Genomic DNA, 22,623 nt, shown 5'->3' with positions numbered 1-22,623 from the left:
GGTCTCACCAGCGCCCAGTACAAGGGATAACTGCCCTGGTCCTGCTGGCCACAGTAGTGCGGACCCACACCAGGATGCCATTGGCCTCCCGGGGCACACGCAGGCTCCTGTTCAGCCGCTGTCAACCTGTGCTCCCAGGTCCCTTTCCGCCGGGGAAAAGTGAAGGCGAGCAGCTCTGAAAAGGCATGGCGGGGTCCCTGGGAGCAGGGCCGCCAGGCCTCGCTCTGCGGGGGTCTCTCTCCCCGGCCATTGGCGCAGGGAAGCGGCGGAAGGCGCCGCGCCCGGTCTCGAACTCGCGGCTCCTCCGGCGCCACCGCGGTCCGGGAGCGGGGGGTGCGGGGGCGGGGCCGGCTCGTGCTCGAGCGCCATGCAAATGAGGGCGGTGCTATGCAAATGAGCGCGTTGGGCTGGCGGGGCGGCGCGCGGCGGGGCGCGCAGAGCGCGCGGGGATGCGGCGGGGCGCGGAGGCGGCGCAGCCATGAAGTACAAGGTGAGCGCGGCGGGCAGCGAGCCCGCGCCGCGACCCGCACTGCGCTGCGGGCCGCGTCCGACCGCCCGGGGCTCCCCTCCGCACCCCCTCAAGGCGAGCGTGTGCCCGCGGGGCGGCCAGCTCTCCCGTCTGCCCGCCACTGCGCTGCCTCCGGGCGCAGAGCCCCGGGAAGGTGCCCGTGCGGAGTGGGGAACGAGGGCGCAGGGAAGGGGTCGGGCTGCGGGGACCCCCCGGGTGCTGTGTCGGTGTTGGCGGTGCGGGGAGAAGGAGCTCCTCTCGCTTTTCCCGCTGGTGCCGGCCCTGGATAACGGGGTGAGCCCGGGATCGCGGCGCGTGATGGCCAGGCGCGTTTGGGACAGGTACCCCGATCCTCCCGGGAGCTCATTCACATCGTTCCAGGCGCTTGTGAATGTTTCCTTATCACGGTGCGGTCTGTTGGATGGATCACAAGCGAGGGGGGAAAAAAACCCCTAGCATTTTTTAAAAATGGGTAACCTATCCCCCATACTAATTCCTATCATCCCCGCTTATTCAATAATGTCTTTTAGCGACTTTTTACCAGAGGGGGTTGTGGTTCGTTGGTTTTTTTGTTTTTTTCCCCCAAAGGCACAAATGTAGACCCTTTTGTCCTAATATTACTTAGAAATGTCTGGGCAAGGTACAGAATTGCCCACGGGGCATTAGATTACTGTACAGACATACCGTAATCTTGTGCGATTGGAAAAAAAGGGGGAGGGAAGGAAAAACTTTCCTTGCCCTGCCAAAAATAACTTCAGCGTCAATAAAAAGGTGATTTTGGAAATGTCACACGCTATATACTTACTTGGAGACTGAGTTGCTTTGGAAGTGAAGTCCATCTCTGTACTAAAGTGAAGCAGCGTGGTGTGAAAGGGTGCTGATGGAGTGGCAGTGTGTGTGAGATGCATGAGTGATACCCAGGTAAACGTGCAGGGATTTTTGTGCTCCTCTGTACATCTCTGAGCTCAGGCCAAGTTTTCAGAGTCTCTCAAGCCAAACTTTGGGAAAGGTCAGAGTTAAGTTTCCAAAGCAACTGCCAGTTTCTCCATCTCATGGAAAGACAAGGCAAAAGAAATTGTGTTAGATGTGGGTTGACAAAGGTAATCCGCGGTTTTCACAATTTTGAGGTGGAGCTCATGGCTTTTTTTTTTTTTTTTAATTGTGTCTCAAACAACTGACTGATTGGAAGTCTGAGATGAATTTTATCTGTTCTCCTCTATCTGCTCCACCTCTGAACAGCCCAGGTAGACTTTATACCTGCCTAGAGAAGGTGTTACTCTGAGCAGAAAACATCAGGCACTCGAGGGTAGAAGAGCAGTGTCGCTGTTAGTCCAAAGCTCACAAACTGCTTTCAGGCTGCCCAGGGACAAGGAGCACTTGTATCCCAGGAGCAAAATAATGGTCCTGCATAGTTATACAGCTTCCTGATTTCTTGTATGCAGGCCAGTGGCCCTGCAAGAATAGGGACAGATAAGGTGGCTCAAAAGGGGGAAGTCTTCCTTGCTCTGTAATGTTTCCTTTGCCCTGTATTGTGGGAATGAGGGTTTTGGATTTGGTTTGTGATTACGTAATTCTAGACAGAGAAGACTAGACAGAGAAAGAACAAGCCGTTAAAAATAAATAAATAAAAAGAGAAGACGGAGGGGTTTGGCCTCAAAAGCCTTCTTGCTGGATTACAGTGTTTACTTTCCCTGGGAAATGTAAAGTAGTTACAATGTTTAACTGGGACAAACATTCTTAGATCTATTTCTTATCCCTAGAGTAATACACAAAGAAAATACCTGCACATTCATTCTTTGTTCTTTTGTTCTTTCTGTATTTTCTCTCTTTCTTTTATCTTCCTGTAGAAAAACATTATTTTTTTTCTTGTACACATGAAATAAAGGAACGGAGAATGTTAATGGCCTGCCTGGGGACATATCACTTCAGAGGAGGCTTAGCATCCAGGTGCAGATTTGGCTCTGTTTACCTGCTCCCAGTGTTATACTGGGGCCTGTCATTCCTTCCTTTCATTGTGATAGTCTGTAAGGCCTCATTTGAAGAAATTATTGAAATGCTCATTGTAGTTTAATTCAGAGTTTTAAGAGTAGGACAGAACAGGAACTGATTCACGGGTGAGACCCTGAATATGTCTCTCCATCACTCATGACTTTGCTTTCAGTGTGACTAAACCCAAGGTCATTTCTGGTCTAGAAATCCTTTTGGTACACAATCTATACATTTTTTATTCAGACATTTTCAAAACTTGTTCCCTCCCTCTCTTCCTTCATCTAGGCTTCTTTTATTGTCCATTGCATTTTTCCATCTTAGCACTCAAGTCTGAATCCTCTGAAAGGGAAAATCCCTGTGGACTTAAGCAAGTTCAGAATTTTACCTTAAATATGTCTCCTCACCACTGTCTAGCTTTTGCACACTGTGTGAAATTCAGTGATTCTGTGACTATTTAAAGCAAAGAGAAACTTAACCCCAGGTCAGGTCCTGCTGTCCCATTCATGAACTACTTAAAAGCCTGAGAACACAGAAGTTATTTTAGCTGAGCTATGGAAAGATGGGAAAGGTTAAGCATAAGAAATACTTGTGTTGGTTTGGAGCATTTCTTAGTCCTGCTTGTCTAAAAGCTGCTTTCAGAAGTAATTCCTGCAGGGGTGCAGTTGCATGAGGGCAGCACCTCAGCTCTTTGAGGACAACAGCTTGCTTTTGAGCTGAATCCCCATGTACAACAAAACTGCACCCCATCAAGTTCTCACGGGACTCCATTCCAGTGTTCTGTAATCCAGGAGTAGGGTCAGCCTTTTCTGGAACTAAACCCAGGCTGTGACTCCAAGGATGGAGCAGTTACAGCTAGCTACAATGTACTCTGTAGCAACAGAAATTCCAGTGGGTTTCCATGATGAGGGAAGGACATGGATGGGAGAGGGTGTATCTGGCCCCCAATTCCTGCACTCTTATCTCAGGCAATAAAAGTGCAACAGAAGCAAAAGGGAGAAGACATTATCATAACAAGGCTTTTGTAGCTGGGTGGCTGTTCACATGGAAGACAAAGTAAGAGGGGGAAGGATGGAAGAAAAGGGGACTTGTCTGTTTACTAAAACTTCCAAACAGTGAAAGAGGAGAAGAAAAAAAGCCCTGCATTCCTTACCTCGTTTAAGCCAAAAGGAATGACGTAGATGTAAAGTATGAGGTCTTGATTATCTATTTTTAGATAATTTGTTGGGCAAGGAAGAAACCTAAATAGGGTTCGAAATGCCTGCCATTTGTGCTAAGGCACAGTCCTGTAATATATAGACTTGATTACAATGTCTGCACGCCAAGACAAACAAAATAGTGTCCCTGGGAAGAAATACAATATTCCCAACCAGAAGTGCTTGTGAAAAGCTGCTTGTAACCCTGGCAATGAAAGACTTTGAGTGCTGGACCATGTGAAAGGAAAAGAACTGTCTGTACTTTATTAACCAAATCCTCTCTGTTTCATTTATTCCTTCTTCCTCTTCATTTCACTTTTTATTTCCAGTATCTCAGCACTCACAGGGTGGCAATCAAACTCAGAAGTAAGTAGGAACTGTAACGTCTAGTAAAATGTAGTTAGGAGAAGAACAAACTGACAAGGGGAAAACCTGTCCAAGTTTGTGCTGTCTCTCTTACTGCAGGAGTCTCACTGCTGTCTCACCTGTGCACCTGCAGGATGAGGTGGCTGAGGTCTAGCAGGGTTAGGCCCAAGTCAGCAGCAGCACCAGTGAGATGTATCCAGAAGGACTGTCTCCTTCAAAAAGCTTGGAGGGCCACTTTCATTTTCAGGTTCTGGCTGTAGCCTCTGCGTGCCCCTCCTTCCCCTCCCATACTCTCCCTGTAGATTTATATTTGCATACTTAATAGAGGAGAGTGCTCCAGTACCCCAGGGTAGTTGAGAAACTCCAATAATTGTGTCCACTTGCCCTACCAAAGTCTCGGTGGGACAGCAGAGTACTTTTACTTCTGTTTTATATGGAGCTGCTGAGGCTTAGGGATGTTACAGGGTGTATTTCAGAGGAAGAATAAGAGCCATCACAAAGCATTGCAGCCAACAGCAAGCAGGTTTTTTACCTGATTTCTAAACTTCTATCTTTTTATGCTAACAGTTGCTACTGAGTTATGTAGCTGTGAATCTACTGAATCAGAAACTGGCAGCCTAATCTGTCTCTGTCCAGTAGTTCCTAGTGTTTGATGGGGAAGCAGAACTACCAAATGAACGGCCTTCCTTATTTATTTGATTGTCCCAATTCAGTTTGATTCTAGATAGAGCAAGAGGCATTAGATACTTGTCTGGGATGGTTTTACTTTTGCTTTTAAGGTCCTGCAGGAGGTTGCAGGTTGCCTGTTAGACTATTACTTGGCCTAGAGGTATCTTGACTCAACTCTACTGATTCCAAACAGTGCCATACTATCAAAATACCTCATCCAGGGGGACCTATCGGATCAGAGAGCAGGAAAGCTGTCTAATAGTAAGACTTTATGGAAATATCTTCTGCAAAGGAAAAATGAAAGCACATTTCAATGGTTATTGTCTTAGGCTGCAGAACTCTGCTGTTTTGCAGAATATAGTCTAGACATCAGAGAAGTCTCATGAAGTGTTATTGGGAGCTTGCTAAAGTGTTGGAGCACAGTTCCTAAGACTGCAGACAAACTCAACTTTGTAATCTTACCATCTCAAGCCCAGCAACAAGTGGGGTTAGAAGACTATACTTGCACTGATAGCTGATCACTGAACACTGAACTCCTGTGTGTGGTGTCTGAGGAGAAGTTTGTATTTGTGTATTGCCTGTGCTCCATTATGAGTACCAGAGTAATTGCAGCAAGGCCAGGTGCATCTAGAAAAGTAGAAAACCAGGAGCACAGAGCTTCCTACATGTCCTGTTGCTGTTATCAAAGGTGTTAAGGGCATGGGAGTGCCTTCTGCACACAATAGATCTGCTTAGGTCACTTAAGGGCCAATGGGAAGTCACTCTTGCCATGCTTATTTTATTTGGACTAACTTATTACAGCATTTTAAGTATTTAAATCCCATTCATACCAGCAGCAATTAGGAACCCACCTGTCTCCCAGGGTCCAGAGTTTAATTCCATTTTTAAAGCAACATGAGTGCTTAAGAGGAGTATGCACAGTCTCAGCCTTGGCTGCAGCCCTTGTGGAGGACCCTTATCTTGCACTGTTCCCATTTCTGGGTGCACTTGATGGAGACAAGTAGCTGAACTTCTTAGGACATAAAAGCCCACACGCCTCTCTAGGAAACCACTTTCAGTGACATTTGGAATCACAAATGCCTAAGTCACTTTTGAAGAGGCTTCTTTACATAACAGATGCTCTCTCAGCATCCATGAAAGCAGTGGACATCTCCTCTTAGAGCAGTGGCTCCTGAAAGGTGCTTTATGCCGAGCCTTCAGTGGGCTAGATCAGACTATGAAAATAGTATTTTTGGCAGGTATTGAGCAATGTTTATTAAGTCAGGCCACTGCTAAGAAGAGCTGCATGTAGAGGCACTTCTGCCTGTAAATGGCTGCAGCTCTCAGCATCAGTGAAGCTGGGTCACTTTACAGCAGCTGAGAGTGCAGCCTCTGTGCATTATTGCCTGATTATCACAGCCTGCTCTTGGCAAGTGCCCATTTTCTTTTGCCTTTTGGTCTAGACATTACAGTAGTGGAAACTGTCTTGATTTTAAGGAGCTCATTTTTCCACAGCAGATTTGGACGTAGTTTGTGTTTGACATGAAACAGGGCTGCTAAAGCTATAGTTCACACTCCTAGAAACACAAGTGCATAGCATGACAAAAATTGTAAATTTTTTTTTGTCTATAGGGATGAGGCCTATTCTCACCTTTCTATTTTTATGTTGGTTTTGAAAACACTTTCTTCACAGTCAGAGTGGATCAGCCTGCCAGAAGAGACATAAGAATGGGTTTACTCTACAAGAATGCAAGTCAGCACATCAGAAGCCCTTTCTTAAGCAGGCCTCATCGACAGCAAGGTTGAAAATTTTAGCAATAGCAATACCATAAATCATTTGGTAACAGCAAGTCTTAGAAAATGCTGAAAGAGCCTAGGATCAAATCTCAGTTCTTCCAGCAAATGACCTGCTTAGCTGAAGACACAGAGAGGAAGATACAGACCATTAAAAAATCAATAATTCTCTCTCTAAAGTAGTTTCTGATCCAAAGAGTTAAGTGCAAGACAACCAGAAGTGTGCACTCTGTTTAAGATACAGCTAGCAGTAGGTGGTGTCATGAATGCCCTTGTCCTGTGGACTTTACATCCCGTTAAAATGCTTAGAGTAATAAACCAATTTTTACTGCTACAGGAGGGCGTATTTACAAGCAGATATTTTCTTTTGTTTTCTGTCTCTCTTTTTTATACTGCTTTATTTTATTTGCAGCCCAGGAACTGCCCAAACCAATCTCTCACATGATCAAGATCTTACATGATCAAGCTGAAGTTGTGCTTCAGCCTGAGATTGAGCAGAGTAACCAGAGCTGCTTAAAACTCACCTGCACCTTCACCATCCCTCTTCTCTGGGGGTACACGTACCCAGAAAATGTCAGCTTGCCAAAATCGAGCTGTTCTGGGAGGCTTGGTGACTTTTGGCCACTGAGATGGCTCTGACTGGACCTGGCAAACATCAGCTGCCAGCCAGGCTTGGCTCCCCTGGAATTCTCATTCACAGGCAGTGTGCCTCCTGTCCCACCAGCCTGTTGAGGGCTGGAAGCAGCCTGAAAAGAGGAGTTCCTGAGCTTGCTCTTCTTTAGTTAGCTGGACTCTCAGGGCATCCCAAATTGTAGCTGCTGTGTAGTATCCCAGGTGGTGACACTGAAGTGACAGAGTAGGATGGCTTTCCCTTCTAATGAATATTTTTTTGAGAGACCTGGGGGAAGAAGAGCATGTCCTAGTTCATTGAGGTTCTAGACTTAAAAAAAAATATTAAAAAACATACTTTTAAAGCTGAAGCTGTCAAACAAGTAAGTTGGTGGCAGTACTGAGGTCCTGTGTCTACATAGCTGTGGTTTCTTGACAATCAAGTTGGAATTGTTTCCCCAGAGCCGCAGAAGGAAGGGTTAATTTTGGAAGGAGGGTTTGGGTTTGTTTTTTTTTTTTTTAAGGAAACTTTGTCTGGGAGACGACTGCTCACAAATGCCAGAAAGTGGAAAACTGAGAACTCAAAACACACGTTTTGGGATTCTTTCTTTCCGTACTTTTTTTTCCCCCTTCTGCTCTGCTTCTTCAATTCTTTAGCATTTAACATCCGATCTCCTTTCATTAAGTTTTTAATTGCTTGCCTGAGGGAAAGAGGTTAAGTTTTACATCTGCTTTTTGATTCTGATGTACTGTGGTTTAATCACAGTGAGATCATATTTACTTTAAGGGTATTGTTTGCATGCTTGATTTTTTTTTTTCCTCTCTCCCTGTTGATGTCACAAAAGGCACACAGCCCTCAGACAGATTTGAAAAGGCCTTTTAAAGTCATGGAACGAGATCACACCCTTCCTTGGGTGGGGGGAAAGGAAACCGGTTACGAGGGTGAAGCATATACAGAAAGCTTAGTGAGTTAGGTGTGGTGGAATTTCCCAAAATATTAATAGATCTTGAAGGTAAATCAGGGGATGTGATTTGTAATCCCAGAGAGAGTAAAGAGAATGCGATTTCGGCACTCCTGTAGAACCCCAGGAGCTCAGGGGGAATGAGAGGAACATGTGATGAGTGGATCAGCACTCTGCCTGGCTCTAGGTGTTTCTGTCACGCTCCGTGTGTGACGCCCGCGATGGCAGCAGCGCAGGGTGGGTGGTGTGCCAGCCCAGCGGTGCCTGCTCGGGGCCAGGCTGTTGTCCCGGGCTGTTGTCCCAAAGGATCCTTGTCCCAGCCGTGTCCACTGCCCACAGAGCTGGGACCGCCTGTCCCGCTGGCTGCGCGCAGGGAGAGGGAGCGCCCCGCTCCCCTTGAGCTCCTCCTGCTCTGTGCCATCCACGTGGGGTTTGGGATGAGGTGCAGCCCTGGCGGCGTCAGGAACAGCTTATTTAACACCTAGGATGTTATGATTCTGTGATTACCTTTGTAATGTATCTCACCCCCTCGAACTGATACAAAACTGGGCAAGCCAATAAACCAAAACTCAGTCAACAGATGAAAGAATATTGTCTGAGCAAACAGAGACAGCCTGGGTTTTTTTTTTCCTTCTTGCCAATGTAGAATTATCATTTTGTTGCTCTCAATAGATACGGAGCCAGAAATCTTTCTTTTCAACTCACTTTTCCATTGGGAAACATCAGGCATGGCAATAAGCTGATGCACTCAGTGCAGAATTGTGAAGTATTTTATTCACACAGGCTGGAGCACCAGTTGGAATTGTTTGGGGGAGCAGCGCTTGACCAGAGAAGTATCTTTGCTAAACCAAAAGCTTGTGGGTTTTGGTTTAGAAAGCAAGAGAGTGCCTGAAAAGCAGAGCTATGAGCTTTGCCTGAGGAGTGAACTCAAGCATTACCATGGTGACCACTTGCAGCTGGGCCCCTTATTTTGTCATCAGCTGGGAGAGCCAAGGGAGCTCAGAGTTCCAGAGCCACGCTCAGGCTGGGTGCTCGGGGCCTTTCCCCTGCTGCAGCTGTGGCAGCTGTGAGCCCTGCTAGTGCAGAGGCTCTTTGATAGGGGCTGTGGTAGCACTTCCTGCCGCCTCTCTGTAGCTGCACACTTCATCTTGACATAAAGAGCAAAAGCCTGCACACACTTGTTGCTGGCAATGAGTTGTTTCAGGTCTGTATATGGATGGGGGCTGTTATGGCCGAGCGTCGCCATTCCATCGTCCCTTCCCCATGTCACTGCCCACAGGGACCTGCCCAGGAACATTCCAGGGCAGCTTTGTGTGTATCAGGTACTGCCTTTGCTCTTCACATTGCCTTCTTCCAGGTTTGAGCAGACCAGCAAAAGACATTTTTCAAAGCTGAATGTCTTATTCACTGACCTCTCTCAACTTCTGTTAAGTAGCCTTTGTGATAGGTTGCTTGTTACAGATAGACCTGTTACCTAGTGTGCCTCAAGGGTTGCTTTCCCTGCCAACACAGCACAATGAATGCTTTATTCCAGGGGCAGTGACAGTGAGAAATAGAAAAGGAGAAAAGAACTGAAGTTAAACTGTCCAATGACTCTTGCACTGAAACCCTTCTGTCAGAAGGCACAATAGAGCTAAAATTTTCCTCTCTTCTGTGAGTCCTGCTTGTAGGCAAATGGTGTATCTCAGAATAAAACTTTTTACAGGGTTTTCAGAACAATCCTTTTATCTCACAGGCACATCATTACTACTGGGCCTTATGCAGCCCTACAAGGGTATGTAAAGGCTTAAGCTTACTTTGGAATACCTGTCATTCATTTTTAAGAAATCTAAAAGATGGGAATCTGTATCAAAAATATTATGAGATGGATAACTAAAAGTCATCCAACCAAAATTAAGCTACTGGTTTGTTCGCAGACATTGCCCCCACCTTTCCTTCCTTTGTTCCTCCCTTCCTACTCCCAAGCTAAACATAGGAGAGAAGCTGTTTCTCATTTTAAGAAACAGTTTGCCCAATAATAGAAAAAAGGGGTCCCACCCTCTTTCAGTGAAGAGCAGAGGCAATTTACCCAGTCGTGTTTGCACATAAACTCTACACACAGGAAGCAATATTCTAAAACAAGACAAAGCTGAACCAAACATACGCCTCAGCAGCCAAGCACAGAGCAGGGATCAGTATCCTCCTATTGCACCTCTGAGTGCAGCAGGAATCCTTTGTGCTCGTGGTTGGTTGAGCCTTTTCCTCGAGCGTTCATTCATTGTGGAGCTGGCAGAGAGGAATCGAGTGGGCAGCCCTGTGCTGGGAGCCTGGCACTTCTGCGCTGGGCCCTTAAAGAGACCATTGTGTTTAATCTCCTGGCATGTCATTTGTTATTCCTGCCTCTGCTGCCATGGCTCTGGGCACCTCACACACTCTCACTACCCGCGTCACTGCGTGTGTTTACTCTAACACAAGCGGTAGATGTTTCCACTCCTCTCTTTAACTCTTGCCTCTTCCCTCTTCTGCCACTTAGCCTCATCAACAAACACCTTCTTCATCCTCCAAACTATGAATTACAGAATTCTGTCAGGTCTCCTCACTGCAGAGAAGGGCAGCCAAAACAGGTCGTGATCTTCAAAGCATTTTCATGTGCCTTCATCCAGCTGCAGATGTGTCAGCCACCAGTTGCGACAGGCTAAAGAAAGAGTAGACACCTTTGACAGTTCTGTAATAGACCTCATTTATACAGCTGAATTTGGCTTGTTGTTCCTCCAAGATTTGAGAAGAAAAATAGTTTACAGAGTCTTTTTTCTTTTTTTTGTTTGAGTTCTGCAAGTAGAACAGCTGACAGTTTTCAGAGCAGCATCTCTTGCTTACTGGGTCATGCATCCTAGGTGCAAAAGAAAGAAAAATCTGAGGTGTACAGAGAATACAAATTGTCCCTTTCCAGCTTTTATCTAATGGACTTTAAATGGCATTAAAGGAAACCTCAGACAGAAGTTTCAAATCCCAGGTTCACTTTACCTAGAGGGAGCTTGAAAGCTTTACTTTTGTCTCAACCAATGTAGAAAGTTGGGACCACGGGCACTGTAATCTGCATTTGATCTTGAGAGTATCCATTTCCATTCCCTTACTTTTAGACAGTTTCTGACAGAGTCAGCAGAGTCTGCTGAGCCTTTTCCTGCAGTATGTTCCAGCTGAAATCCCCAGGCAGCAGTCATTAGGGTCAGGCTCCATTTTCACTTTGACCTGCTGACAACTGAGATAGCACTTTGTTAAACAGAAGACTGTAAAACTTCCGATTTTCAGTGATTTTACATAAGATGCTTTCTACTGCACTCATAAGCCCAAGGTTAAGGGGAATTTAAGCTTCTTGAGAACAAATGTGGGGTTTTTTTGTTTCGCTTGTACAGAGCATTAACACCGTGGGGGCCTGACCCTGGCTTCAGCTTCCAGACATCCCAGTATTGGTAGCAAGGGTTGACACAGAAGCTGAACTGAGTCTTTCCAATCCACCATTAGCTGCAGAGAAGCACTAATGACTTCAAGTAGGGCTGTCACAACACTGGGAGCTCAGGAGAATGGAGCTGCTGCACAGAGACCACAGGGACTTTTGGATTTTGAGGAGGGCACCACTGCTCCTGTCATGTAGTTAGTTTAACTGGACCAAAGGAGAGCAACAGACACTTCCAGTATTAGTCTTATTAAAAGAAGCTGGTAGCTGCCAGTATCTTCATTTTATGAAATGCAGCTGATTTCTATAACAAAATTTTTTTTTTCCCTATCTAGCATCAGGTAATTTTCCCCAGCCTTTACAGAACTTGATTTTGTAGCTCTGCATCTGTTGCCCTCCATTTTTTTTCTTTTTTATTGGGAATATAATCCCTTTAAGGGTACTTTTGTGCAACTTACTAGTTTTGAAAACAAGTTCCAAGGCAATTTTCTCATTGCCCTTTCTCTAGGAAACAGACAAGGTTTTTTTAGCATTTAGTGATACAAAAAGGTCACTGCTGTGCTTTTGTCTTCTCATATCAGATCTTAGTGCTTACTTGGTGCTAGTTCTCAGGCAGTTGAGTGGACAGATCCATGCCTCTTCAGAGCAAGTCCAATTAATTTCATGTAACTGTCCCCACTCTCTGAGCTGATGAGACCAATGAGAAGGAATATTGATATATGGGCTACAGTGCCCACAGAATGAGAAAATTATTCAGATTTGTCAAATCTTTAGAGATAAGGCCCACAGGTGTTGAAAGATGTCTTTGATCAGAACTTCTTTCCGTGTGATGAAAAGTAGAGACGACCATCGCGATCACCACAGCAGGTAAAAGGTACCTGTGGTTTCCAAAAGCTTGCTTTCTGTGGTCACAATTGCAATTTTCTCAAGGCTGATTCTGCTGACTTGTGACTGTGACACTGTTTCTGAAGCTCACACTAAGCAATCCTCTGAAGGAAGAATGAAGTCGGGGAAAACACAGAAGGTTTGCTTAGCAGGAGCAGCGCCTTTGCTGCTGGCACCAAGCAGCAGGCTTAGTGTTTCTGGTCCCAGTGCTTATTTGGAGGAATATTTTTCCTGCTTCACTGCTCCATCAGTGAGTGGTGCTGGTGGCATGGCTCTGGGCTATTTAAAAGGCCTCGGGGAAATGGCTGTGAAACAAGTGGCAACCAATTAGTATAATTCACATACTGGTGCCTGAGTTAACACTAACAATGAGAATCTGAAGCTGTTTGCAGTAAAGAAGTTCTTGAAGCACATCCAGAAAGTGTTAACATGCTGCATGCCAGGTGGTGAGAAGGTCACTGGGACAGAGATAATGAGCAGCTAGAAAAAAAAATTCACATGGGAACTTTTATCTGCTCTAATTCTACCACCATTTCAGCTTTGTTCTGAGAATTGCTTTGCTGCAGAAGCTAATCAAGCTTTTCAAATACCTTTGAACACCAAAGTACAGAAAAATACACATTTATCATTGATTTTGCCTGCGTGGCTAGTGCCTCCCCCACCCAGCTGTAATCTTCCTCCTTTAAACAGCTGCCCTGTGAAAGTCTTCTTTAAGTTGCACAGGCTCTGGTCCCATTAGTAGATTTCCCCTGTGAAAGACATGCTAGAAAGAAATGTGGAAAGATAAGAGATTGACTTGAATATTCAGATTAGGCAGGGGCTTTTGTTTTCTGAGCTTCAGATCCACTGAGCAGCCTGGTTGACACAGCAAGAGCATAGAGGTAGTTCCCAAGAAGAGACCACTGGTTTTGACCATGCTTAAATAATAGTTCTAAAGTCCTGCCAGGGTATGGACAAAAATTGCTCCCTGCTTTATCTGTATTGGGATATCTTAGTGTTGCTGACTGATGAGCTGAGTAGACATACATGAGAGGGAATGGTTGGCCCCAGTGCTGCTGTTTACATGGGAGTTCAAAATGGCAATCCTGCTTTTCCAAGCCAAAGCTTAATTTATACCAACCTCACTAATGATGCTGATGAAAGGTAAAGCCAGTGTTTCTCATACATTTGAAAGCTGATCTCCCATTCAGAGAAGAGGAAACTGATCTCATGCATCCCATTTCAACCCTGCATGTCTTGGGAAATGCAAGTTCACCTACCTTTTATGTGATACCTGAGCTTATCCCCCTTCCATCCACCAGTCAACCCTGCACACAACCTGCTACACTGAGCAAGGTCAAACTGAAGTCTCTGTCTTGAAGAAGCACAGGAATGATGGAAAAACATCAGTGTGTCAACAGGGAAAGATATAACAAGTGACGGATGGTTAAAAGAAAAAGTTCTGAAATGTCCAAGGAGGAAGATAAATATGACAGATAAAAACACTAAACTGTACTTGACGCTATTCCTTTGACATAGGAAAGATAAATCTTTAAGGCAACTGCATATCCTTTTTGGTGGATTAGCACCATTTCAGTTTGTGTACTGCATCGAGATATTTCAGCTTGAACACTTCAGATCCAGGGCTCTGTATATTTTTTCAAGTGCTTACAATTGGATTATAACCACCTCTGCTGACCGCCTTCACTGAAAACCAGGCAGTCATGGAGCAATTGTTTCCAATGTGTCTGGAAATATCACCAGAGCCAAGAAATTAAATCTTCATGGCCTTTTTGAGGGGTCCAAGAATGTTAGTGCAGACAGCCTGCCTACTTTCCATTGAATACCTTGGCCAGCTACTCAGAACTGGATGTGCCATAGAGGCCTGCAAAGAAAGAGGAAAGGGAGGTGAGTCCATCTGGGAGAGGAGATGGTACTTATTAGTAACACATCACAGCCAACAGTCTTACATCAACTCAGAGCTTGCTTAAAACTGCATAGCAGAGGTGCTGCTGGGAGTAGAACCCCAGCAGGAGAGAAGTCAGGGCAAGCTGCAAAGCCTGCCTGGAGCTCTGGGCAAATGCTTGGGGGTAGAGCTGTGTGAAGCTCCTTGTGTTGATGGTACTGCTCTACTTGACATAATCAAGCAAAGTGCATCTAAGAGTGCTTAAACTGTGTTGACACAAGTCAAAGACACTCCTTGGCTGCCCTAAGTCTCCCCTTAAGTTACACACAGAGGCTCTTTGTGGTGCTGGTTGATACCTACATTCTTACATTCTTTTAGATGGGCACTGCTTTCCTCATGGCACGGGCATGACCCTGCTTGGGGTCACTGGGCACATTATTTTTTGGAATTATATTTTTCTCTTGAAGATCTTTCTACAGAAGGTGGGCCTCAGAGGAACTGTGTTCTTTGAAGTTGGTTTGGAGGTTTTGGGTTTTTTTGTGGGGGTGGTTTTGAGGCAGCAGGGGAAGAAGGGTTTTATCTTTTAAGCTACTGCTATACTATGCTGTGCCCCTGAACAAGTTTGCAGAGTGAGAAGGCACAAAGTTACACACAAAGATGAGCATCGTAGCTCAAAACCTGTGATGTTTTGTCAACTCATTTTTAGATGGTCTTTCTTACTAGGTGGTCTACAGATCCATCACTTTTAAGGCCACCTGCAGGTGTCAGCTAAAAAAGCCAGGCCACTGTCTTTACACTAAATGGGATCTGCACCTCCCTGGAAAGTCTTTTGGGACCCCACAAATGTAAAACTGTTTGGCAAAAATGACTCTGGATTACTCACTCCTTGTGAGTCTTGCTCGGGTTTATTTTTAATGGCTGCTAGCTGGCTGTAGCAGTACACAGAGCATGTTTGTAGGGAAATCAGTGTCAGGAGATGAAGGTACAAGCCCCTCATTCACAGGAAGAGCACCTCAGTGCCAGGAGCAGCACTCTCCTGACTTTCTGTCTGTTCAGGTGACTAGGCCGTATAAAGAGCTTCTATCTGACCCACTGTTGCTGGAAAATTTCTCCCTAGCAGTGTTGCTAATGCATTTTCCCAACTTAAGACAGAGGAATCCTGTGCTGCATGATTTTCCATGTTTTTTTTTTATTTCCTGCACACTTCTTTTTCAAATTCAGTCCATATTTCCTATCACATAGGATGTGCTTGAAGATACGGAAAAATTCTGGCTTGTTTGTTGACTTGCTATTCTTGCCTTTGTTTCTCCACAGAATCTTATGGCCAGGGCCCTCTATGACAATGTCCCCGAGTGTGCAGAGGAGCTGGCCTTCCGCAAGGGCGACATCCTGACGGTGATAGAGCAGAACACCGAGGGGCTGGAAGGATGGTGGCTCTGCTCCCTGCACGGCCGCCAAGGCATCGTCCCAGGCAACCGCGTGAAGCTCCTGGTAGGTGCTGTGGTGCAGGACAGCCCTCCCGGCCAGGATGTGCCCGGCTCAGGACTGATGAATCAGCCCTTCAGCCACCAGAAGATCTACCAAGTGCCGAGCTCGCACGCCTCGGCACGGGACCCTGTCTACCAAGTGCCGCCTTCCCACCAAAACCAGGGAATTTACCAGATACCCACCGGTCACGGCCTGGTGGGACAAGAGATTTACCAGGTGCCACCCTCCATGCAGAGGTGTATTGATGGTCCAGCTGTGACTAACAAGGTGTGTGCATTTGCTTTTATTTCATAGCTGCAGAGCAGCTCACTTGGGCTGGGAGAAGTATGGGATTCAGGCTCCTCCCAGGCTGAAGCACATTTGGCCTGTGGCACTCTCACATTATATGTTCAAAAGAGCTGCTGCAACTCATCTTCATCTTCATGAACTCTCCCACTTCTTAATGAACAGTTACATCATCTGCCCAAGTAATTTTTGTTTAATTAAAAATTGTATACTATCTTGCTGGAGCAGTCCCAGTGGGTCTAAACTACAAAGAGAAATCAGTGATTGATGTGACAAGGGCCATACTTGTAAGAGTGAGGAAACAAGAGGATGATGATAATGAGGGATGTTTTAATACTAAACCTAAACCTTTTAAGAGTGCACTTGATGTTTATCTACAGTTAAATTTCTTGGTTGAGAGTGAGAGCTGCAGCAGCTCCATGATGCAGCCGTTACTGCATTATTGCATTTTGCAAGGGTCGCCCCTTGTTCCTGCTAGTCTTCTTAAGTTCTCCCCATCTTCTGCTACTCCCTCATTTTACCTCACAGGATACCTGCCAGGTACTCTGGTGACAGAAAAGGAAGGATTAAGGAAGATACCCAAGGAAGGAAGTATTACAGAGCCAAAAAGAAATTCTTTCAGTCCCTCCATTCCCAACAGCTCCAGATATCAGCATCCTGCTTACCATTAGAGCTTAAAGCACAGCATTAATATCCAATTTATGTGAGTGGATGATGGCTCTCTCAGGAAGTTCTTTACTGGTTTAGACTTTCATCTAATTTAGTTTGGCAAGAATGTCTGTTTTGTGTTTTCCCCCCACATCACCCACAACTCAGCCTTTTTCGTATCAGGCCTTTGGAAGACATCTTCTAATGCTTTTATTTCCTTGTTATAATTTCATTTTCCTTGATAAGAATAAATGGATTTTTTGTCTTCTGAGCAAGAAAGAAAGATCTGTGAAACCATTCCAAGTCAATTTATAAAGAGGTTTGCTTGCTCAGCTTTTCCATAGTTATGCTTTATAGGCCGTGCAGGAGGATAATACAAGAAAATTGCACTTGCTGCACAGGCAGAGATAGGAGCTTTGTTGGAGCAATTATGTGAGTTTTCTTGATAACTCCCATGTATTTTCTCTCATTTCCTTCTTTCTATATAGACTACATACATTGAAATATTTTCCAGAGATGGTATTGTTTGCATGTCCACTGTGGATACCCTCCAAGGTAGTTAGTGAGCACCTGGTAAATAGTCTGTTGATGGGGCAGCAGAGAAGAGATCTCACTTTAGGGTATGGCTGCAGGAAACATTTTACAGCACTGTTCAGAGATGCCTCAGCTATCCAGCCTGGGCACAGGAGATGCACCATACAGCAGATCTGCACTAGAGTCTGTAGGAATGCCTAAGGAATTAGTTTGGAATGAGCACTATGTACCTTCATTTTAGTACCTGATTTGCGTAAATACTATTAGGATAGTTTGCTTAGCATAATTAATGTGTGTTTCTACTCCACACAGAAAGAATTTTCCAACTGATAAGAGGGTTTTTCTTCTCCCTCCTCCCACCCTTTCCAGCTCCAGTGAAAATAACAGGACATTCTGCATAAACCTGTTGGCTGCTAGGACTGTGTTAAAACCATTGAAACCCTAAGAGACTGAAATCTTTGTTTTAGTCTAAGTGTAAAGTTCTTGTTGAGATAAAAAAAATCAGAAGCTGTGAAGCTTCTGTTTTCTCCAAGTTTCTACTGAGAAATTTTTTCAGCAACCTTGATTATGAAATTTTCTGAATTCTTAATAGATAACTTTAGAAAGTTATCTATTTGTCAGAGTTGTGACTTGTTTTCATTTAATTCCTTGCCACCCATGAAAGACCAGCTATGCTGCTCACTGTAAAATAACTAAACATACACGTTTATAAAGCATTTCATCCTCAATCAAAGTAAATGCCAACCTGCTTAGCCCTAGCCAATATCCTGACTTAAATGTATTTAGCCCAAGAGTCCTTAGTCTCAGTATTCACTGTGTTGTATTAGTGGCTGGCAAAGCTCATGGCAGCATCCTGCTTTGACCAGAGGTAGATATATCCTTGCTCCTTGGGATTGCTCAGTTCTACACTAAAAGGAACACATTGGGATTGAATCCATGACAGGCAAGAGACAACTTAGCAGTGAAGGAGGTGTCTAAGGTAAAATACTTTGTTCTGTATCATCCTGATCTTGCTAAGCTGCTTTTTTACAGCTACAGCTGCAACTCTGCTAATGCCTTTGTGAAAGAAAAGCCTAATTAAAGGGAAGCACTTTAGCACTTGTCTCCTTTGTATGAGGAAACAGTCTGCCCTCCAAATCCTCCTCCTCTAGGGATCAGTAAAAACAATCCTTAATATTAAGAAAAGCTGGACATCTTGAAGGTTTGATTTGGGGTCTCTTTGCTTTGTCTTCCAAACTGAATGATATCTTTTCTCAGACTTGTGACACCTGCTTCAAAGGCTTAAATGAGCCACTCTGGCTCCTTCCATCAGCACAACCAGCTGGTCAGCAAGCTGTGTATTTTGGTAGTCGTAAGGACATTGAGAGGTTTTGATGCAAGTTCTTGCTGTATGCAAGCCTTCTCCCTTCCCACAGCAGGAGCTAGAGAAGAAAACTCTGTCCTCTGGACACCATTCCAAGCAGGACCAGCAGCAGTTTCTGTGCCATCCCTTTCTGCACGTGTCTGCTTGCTTCCCTTGTGCAAACGTGTGGCTTGGCTGCCGTGCAGGTTTTGCAGGCAGGGCTCAGGAGCTGCTGTCAGGCGGGAATTGTCTAGCCTGGAGCAGCGGTAAATCAACAGCAGGCATGTTATTAAGCTGCGCTGAGGTAACCCATCTCCTAAGCCAGCAAGGCAGAGTGAGTCAAAAAGAAGTCCTGAGGCAGGTAATTACAGTGATTAATTGATTCTGGCCAAACTGGTTGCTGACAACAGAGTTGTATTGGCTCCCTCTATCAAATGAAAATAGCACCTTCTAGAACTAACTCTACCAATGACAGAGATAAGGAGCCTTAAAATTAGCCTTGGTTAGCCCCAGGCTTTTGCAGCTCTGCTGCAAGTTCAGTCACAAAACCCCAAAGCATGGAGAGCATCTGAGGGGTGTAAAGAGGTGGAAGCTGTGTCTTAGAATTTATTCCCTCTTTCTGTACTCTGCCTTGGTTTTGCTGCAGCCAGCAAAGAGAAAGAACCTTCAGACAAATCTGACATTCAGGAAACCTGGATTTTATCCTTGTTGCAGAATTCTGCATGGTCTTGAGTGGTGCTTTTGCATCTCATCTGCAAAATATGTGGGTTAATTATGAGGGAACTCATTCTGTACAGATTGCTTTGAGAACATCCTTTGGAAAAGGTGCCAACAGAGCACAAAGATTCTTTTGCATCTGATTAATCATTAGTGATTAATCATTAGTTCACACCTAAGCTGTGAAGTAGGGAAAGCTACACATGAAAAAAAAAGTCACTGCCATAATTTAAACACTCATTTTCTGGTTCAGTGTTTCCCCTAGCTGATCTGTTGTGATGTCCCTGCCACCCTGAAAGTAGCATTGGCCAAAAAAATTAAGGGAATTATTTCCTTGTTGGAAAACAGCTTTCTGTAGGAACCAGTAGCTGTCAGGAGAATTGTTGGTCAAGGAAACTCTGCACAAAACAGAAAGAGGCTGATGTTTGTCCAGGGAAGAGACCACACTGTGGGAGTTACCAGCCCTGAACTACAGCTCCCACAAGGCACAGACCAAATCAGGCAAATAGAGATTAATGCCAGCTTGGAACAAATCACCTTTTTTGTTTGTTGGTCTGTTTGGACTGGAACACTGTGGTTCAGGAAACACTCAGATTTATCCACCTTTTAAAAGTGGATAGAGCGGAATAGGGAAGGAACTCATCTTCATCCCTGGCCTATTTCCAAGTATAAACACGTCCTTGACAAATCAAGGGTTTCACACCCCACCATCCTACTTTATCAAGAGGTCACTGCCTTCAGCAGGAGATTTGGGTAAACCATGGCTATGGGAACGGACCTTGTTCCCTGGGTTTTATTTATGTTAAGAGTCATGCTGGTTCAATACACGAGAAAGTAGAAACACCACCCCACAAGCAGCACCACCCTGACAATTCTGGCACAGACTTCAGTAGCAGGGGCCAATTAGCCACATTATGACATTTTCCCTTTCAATTACACAAGTACTGTCCTAGCTGGGAAGAAACAAATGGCTCCTTATAATGTTAGTTCCAGAAATAAGCCTGCCTTTACATTATTGTCTTCTTTTCCTTGCCTATTTTTACGTTTATGAAATAAGAAGATAAAGACATTAAGCACAGTAAAGAGTTGTGTGACAGATTAGTTTGTTATCAGAAAGAATAAGATCATATCTAGTGTTTTGCAATTTGTTGGTAAAATGTATTTACATTCCAAGATAATGTCCCCATTTACCCTCAGGCCTGAAATACCACAGTTTCCTGTGATGGGGTTTCCATAAATGGCCCTAACAGTGATCATATAGTCATTCTTCTCTTCTGCTTTCACATTACAAACTCTACTTTGGGGAATTGTATCCCTCATAACAAAATACTGCTTCTGTGTTAAAGTGCTGAACACACAGGAAGTTTGCTGAGTGCAGCAGCAATGGTAACACATACCTCAACACTCAGAGCTTGCTTTCACAAAGTGTGCTCTAAAGGATGAAAATACCTCAAGTTAAATGCAAGCTCAGTGGTTAAAACAGCTCACAGTTGTTTTCTTAGGCTCGGGAGTTTCCCTTGTAACTTTCCATGTGACGTTAATAGGAGAACAACCATTTTACTGATAAAAAGTCAGTGTAGTTAATCCCTTATCCACAAGGCAGAGTAAGCAGTAGTTAGTCACTGATGTGATTTGTAGAGAACTATTGCAAGAAAAAGACTGCATTTTATTAGGCTGAGCAAATATATGAGCTCAACATTACTCCCTGTTCCTCCCTGAGCACAGGGCTCTTTTTCATCAGTTCTATTTGTAGACCAGAGGCGCGCATTTTTCCCCTGGGGTATCAGAAAAAAAGGCCAGTCCTGCAGTCTCATCCAATAACTGAGGGCTCCAGGGACACAAATCCGTCTCCCCAAGAGCAGGATCAAACCTTTGCTAAAAATAGTGAAACAATAACAATAGTAATAATAAAAGAAAAATGCAAGCTTATGGGTTCTTTCTTGGTGGTTCAAAACCTAACTGAACCTTTGGTTATGTCTGAAACAAAACACCAAATTCAGGTAATTTAAATTGGCCTCTAAGTACTAAAAACTAAGCACAGCAGCAGAGCATTTTAGAAAAAAAATTCCACATGAGTGGAAAACTGATTATTCAGAAAGTGAATCTCATCATAAGGAGGAAGTGTGGTTTCTGGAGATAGGAAATGGGTAGATGAAGACAGGTTGCTGGCCATCAGAAAATACAGTTCTAGTGAAATCTGAAGTCTTGGCAGGCATTCTATGATTTTTTAGATGTTTTAATTTGGAGGATGACTAATTAGCATCAGAATATTATCATTCCATATGTTTGCATGAAACATTTCAGTTTTTCTTTTTTATATAGCAGTGGCAGTATTGCATATTTTTTTTCCTAACATGAATCTAAATTAATCTTTCTCCCCAAACAAACTGTTAAAATGGGTGCAAAGTGAAATTAAGGTAGCTAAGTTCCTAGGAGACAGGAACCTTCCATAAGCCAGTCTAATCCTTAAAAGACAGTAATATATTCCCATTGGGTCTTACCATCGCAGCTTTTAAATATACACAGACAGTCATGACTGAGGTCTGGCAAAAAAACAATTAAGGACGGAGTTTATATCTGTTTAAAAGGTGTCTTTGCCTTCCATAAACTTGCCAAAGCAAGCGGTGCTAATCTAAACACCACTTACTAGAAGCACTTGTCTGCACAGCTGCCCTGAGATACCCATGCAGAAATGGAGCCAGTACAGCTTGTGAGCCAGAGAGCCTCTACAAATGAAATAAAATCAAATCAAGCTTCTTCCTCATGGAAGGTTTTATTTGCCTCTCTCTCTCAGAGCAGTGTAGTTCCCAACTTAAATGATTTAGGGCCACTTCCATTGTTCCTGCCCAAGTGTACCTCTGAGAGCACTCCTGTGGAATTGAAACTCTCTGGCAATGCTTTGTCTCAGCCATTTTTTTGCCCACTGGGAAATGCCGATTCACAAAAACTGAAATTGATGACAGGGAAGGATCTGTTCTGAGAAATGTCTTAAAGGAAGGGAAACAAGAAGTCATGGAAATACCCTGTTACAACAATTCCCAAATGAAGCTTTCCCCCTAATCTAGAAATTCAATATAGGAGGAAAGAAATAACAGAAAGAAGACGAAGCACCTCAAAAGAATTAAAATTATTTGTATGAACTGAACCAAACTGTTTTTTGATTGTGAGCCTTTAGGATTTCATGTCATTCACAGCAAGACACAATCTGCCCTATCTGTCTTAACACCTCATCCTTTTTTTCTTTCTTTCCTCTCCTCTTCCAAACTTGCCCTAAACTTGGGCTTCTGTCTTTGAAAAGAGACCATCATAGTATTATGAGCACAGAAAACAAGGTCTA

General features: G+C 44.3%; 1 protein-coding gene across 1 annotated transcript in view; it reads left to right on the top strand.

Annotated features, from left to right (window-relative positions):
- The first annotated feature begins 448 nt into the window (after nt 1-448).
- Nucleotides 449-22,623, top strand: part of NEDD9 (neural precursor cell expressed, developmentally down-regulated 9) — a 37,170-nt gene continuing 14,995 nt past the window's right edge. Inside the window, exons 1-2 of the mRNA XM_054284727.1 lie at nt 449-490; nt 15,587-16,027. Of these exons, the coding sequence (XP_054140702.1) occupies nt 479-490; nt 15,587-16,027 (453 nt within the window). The 5' untranslated portion in view covers nt 449-478. The remainder of the gene's footprint in view (nt 491-15,586; nt 16,028-22,623) is intronic.

Source organism: Melozone crissalis, unplaced genomic scaffold (assembly GCF_028551555.1).
Source record: "Melozone crissalis strain CALT ecotype California unplaced genomic scaffold, PUWL_Pcris_2 ptg000042l_1, whole genome shotgun sequence".
Taxonomy (NCBI): domain Eukaryota; kingdom Metazoa; phylum Chordata; class Aves; order Passeriformes; family Passerellidae; genus Melozone; species Melozone crissalis.
This window is presented reverse-complemented; position numbering and strand designations above follow the sequence as displayed.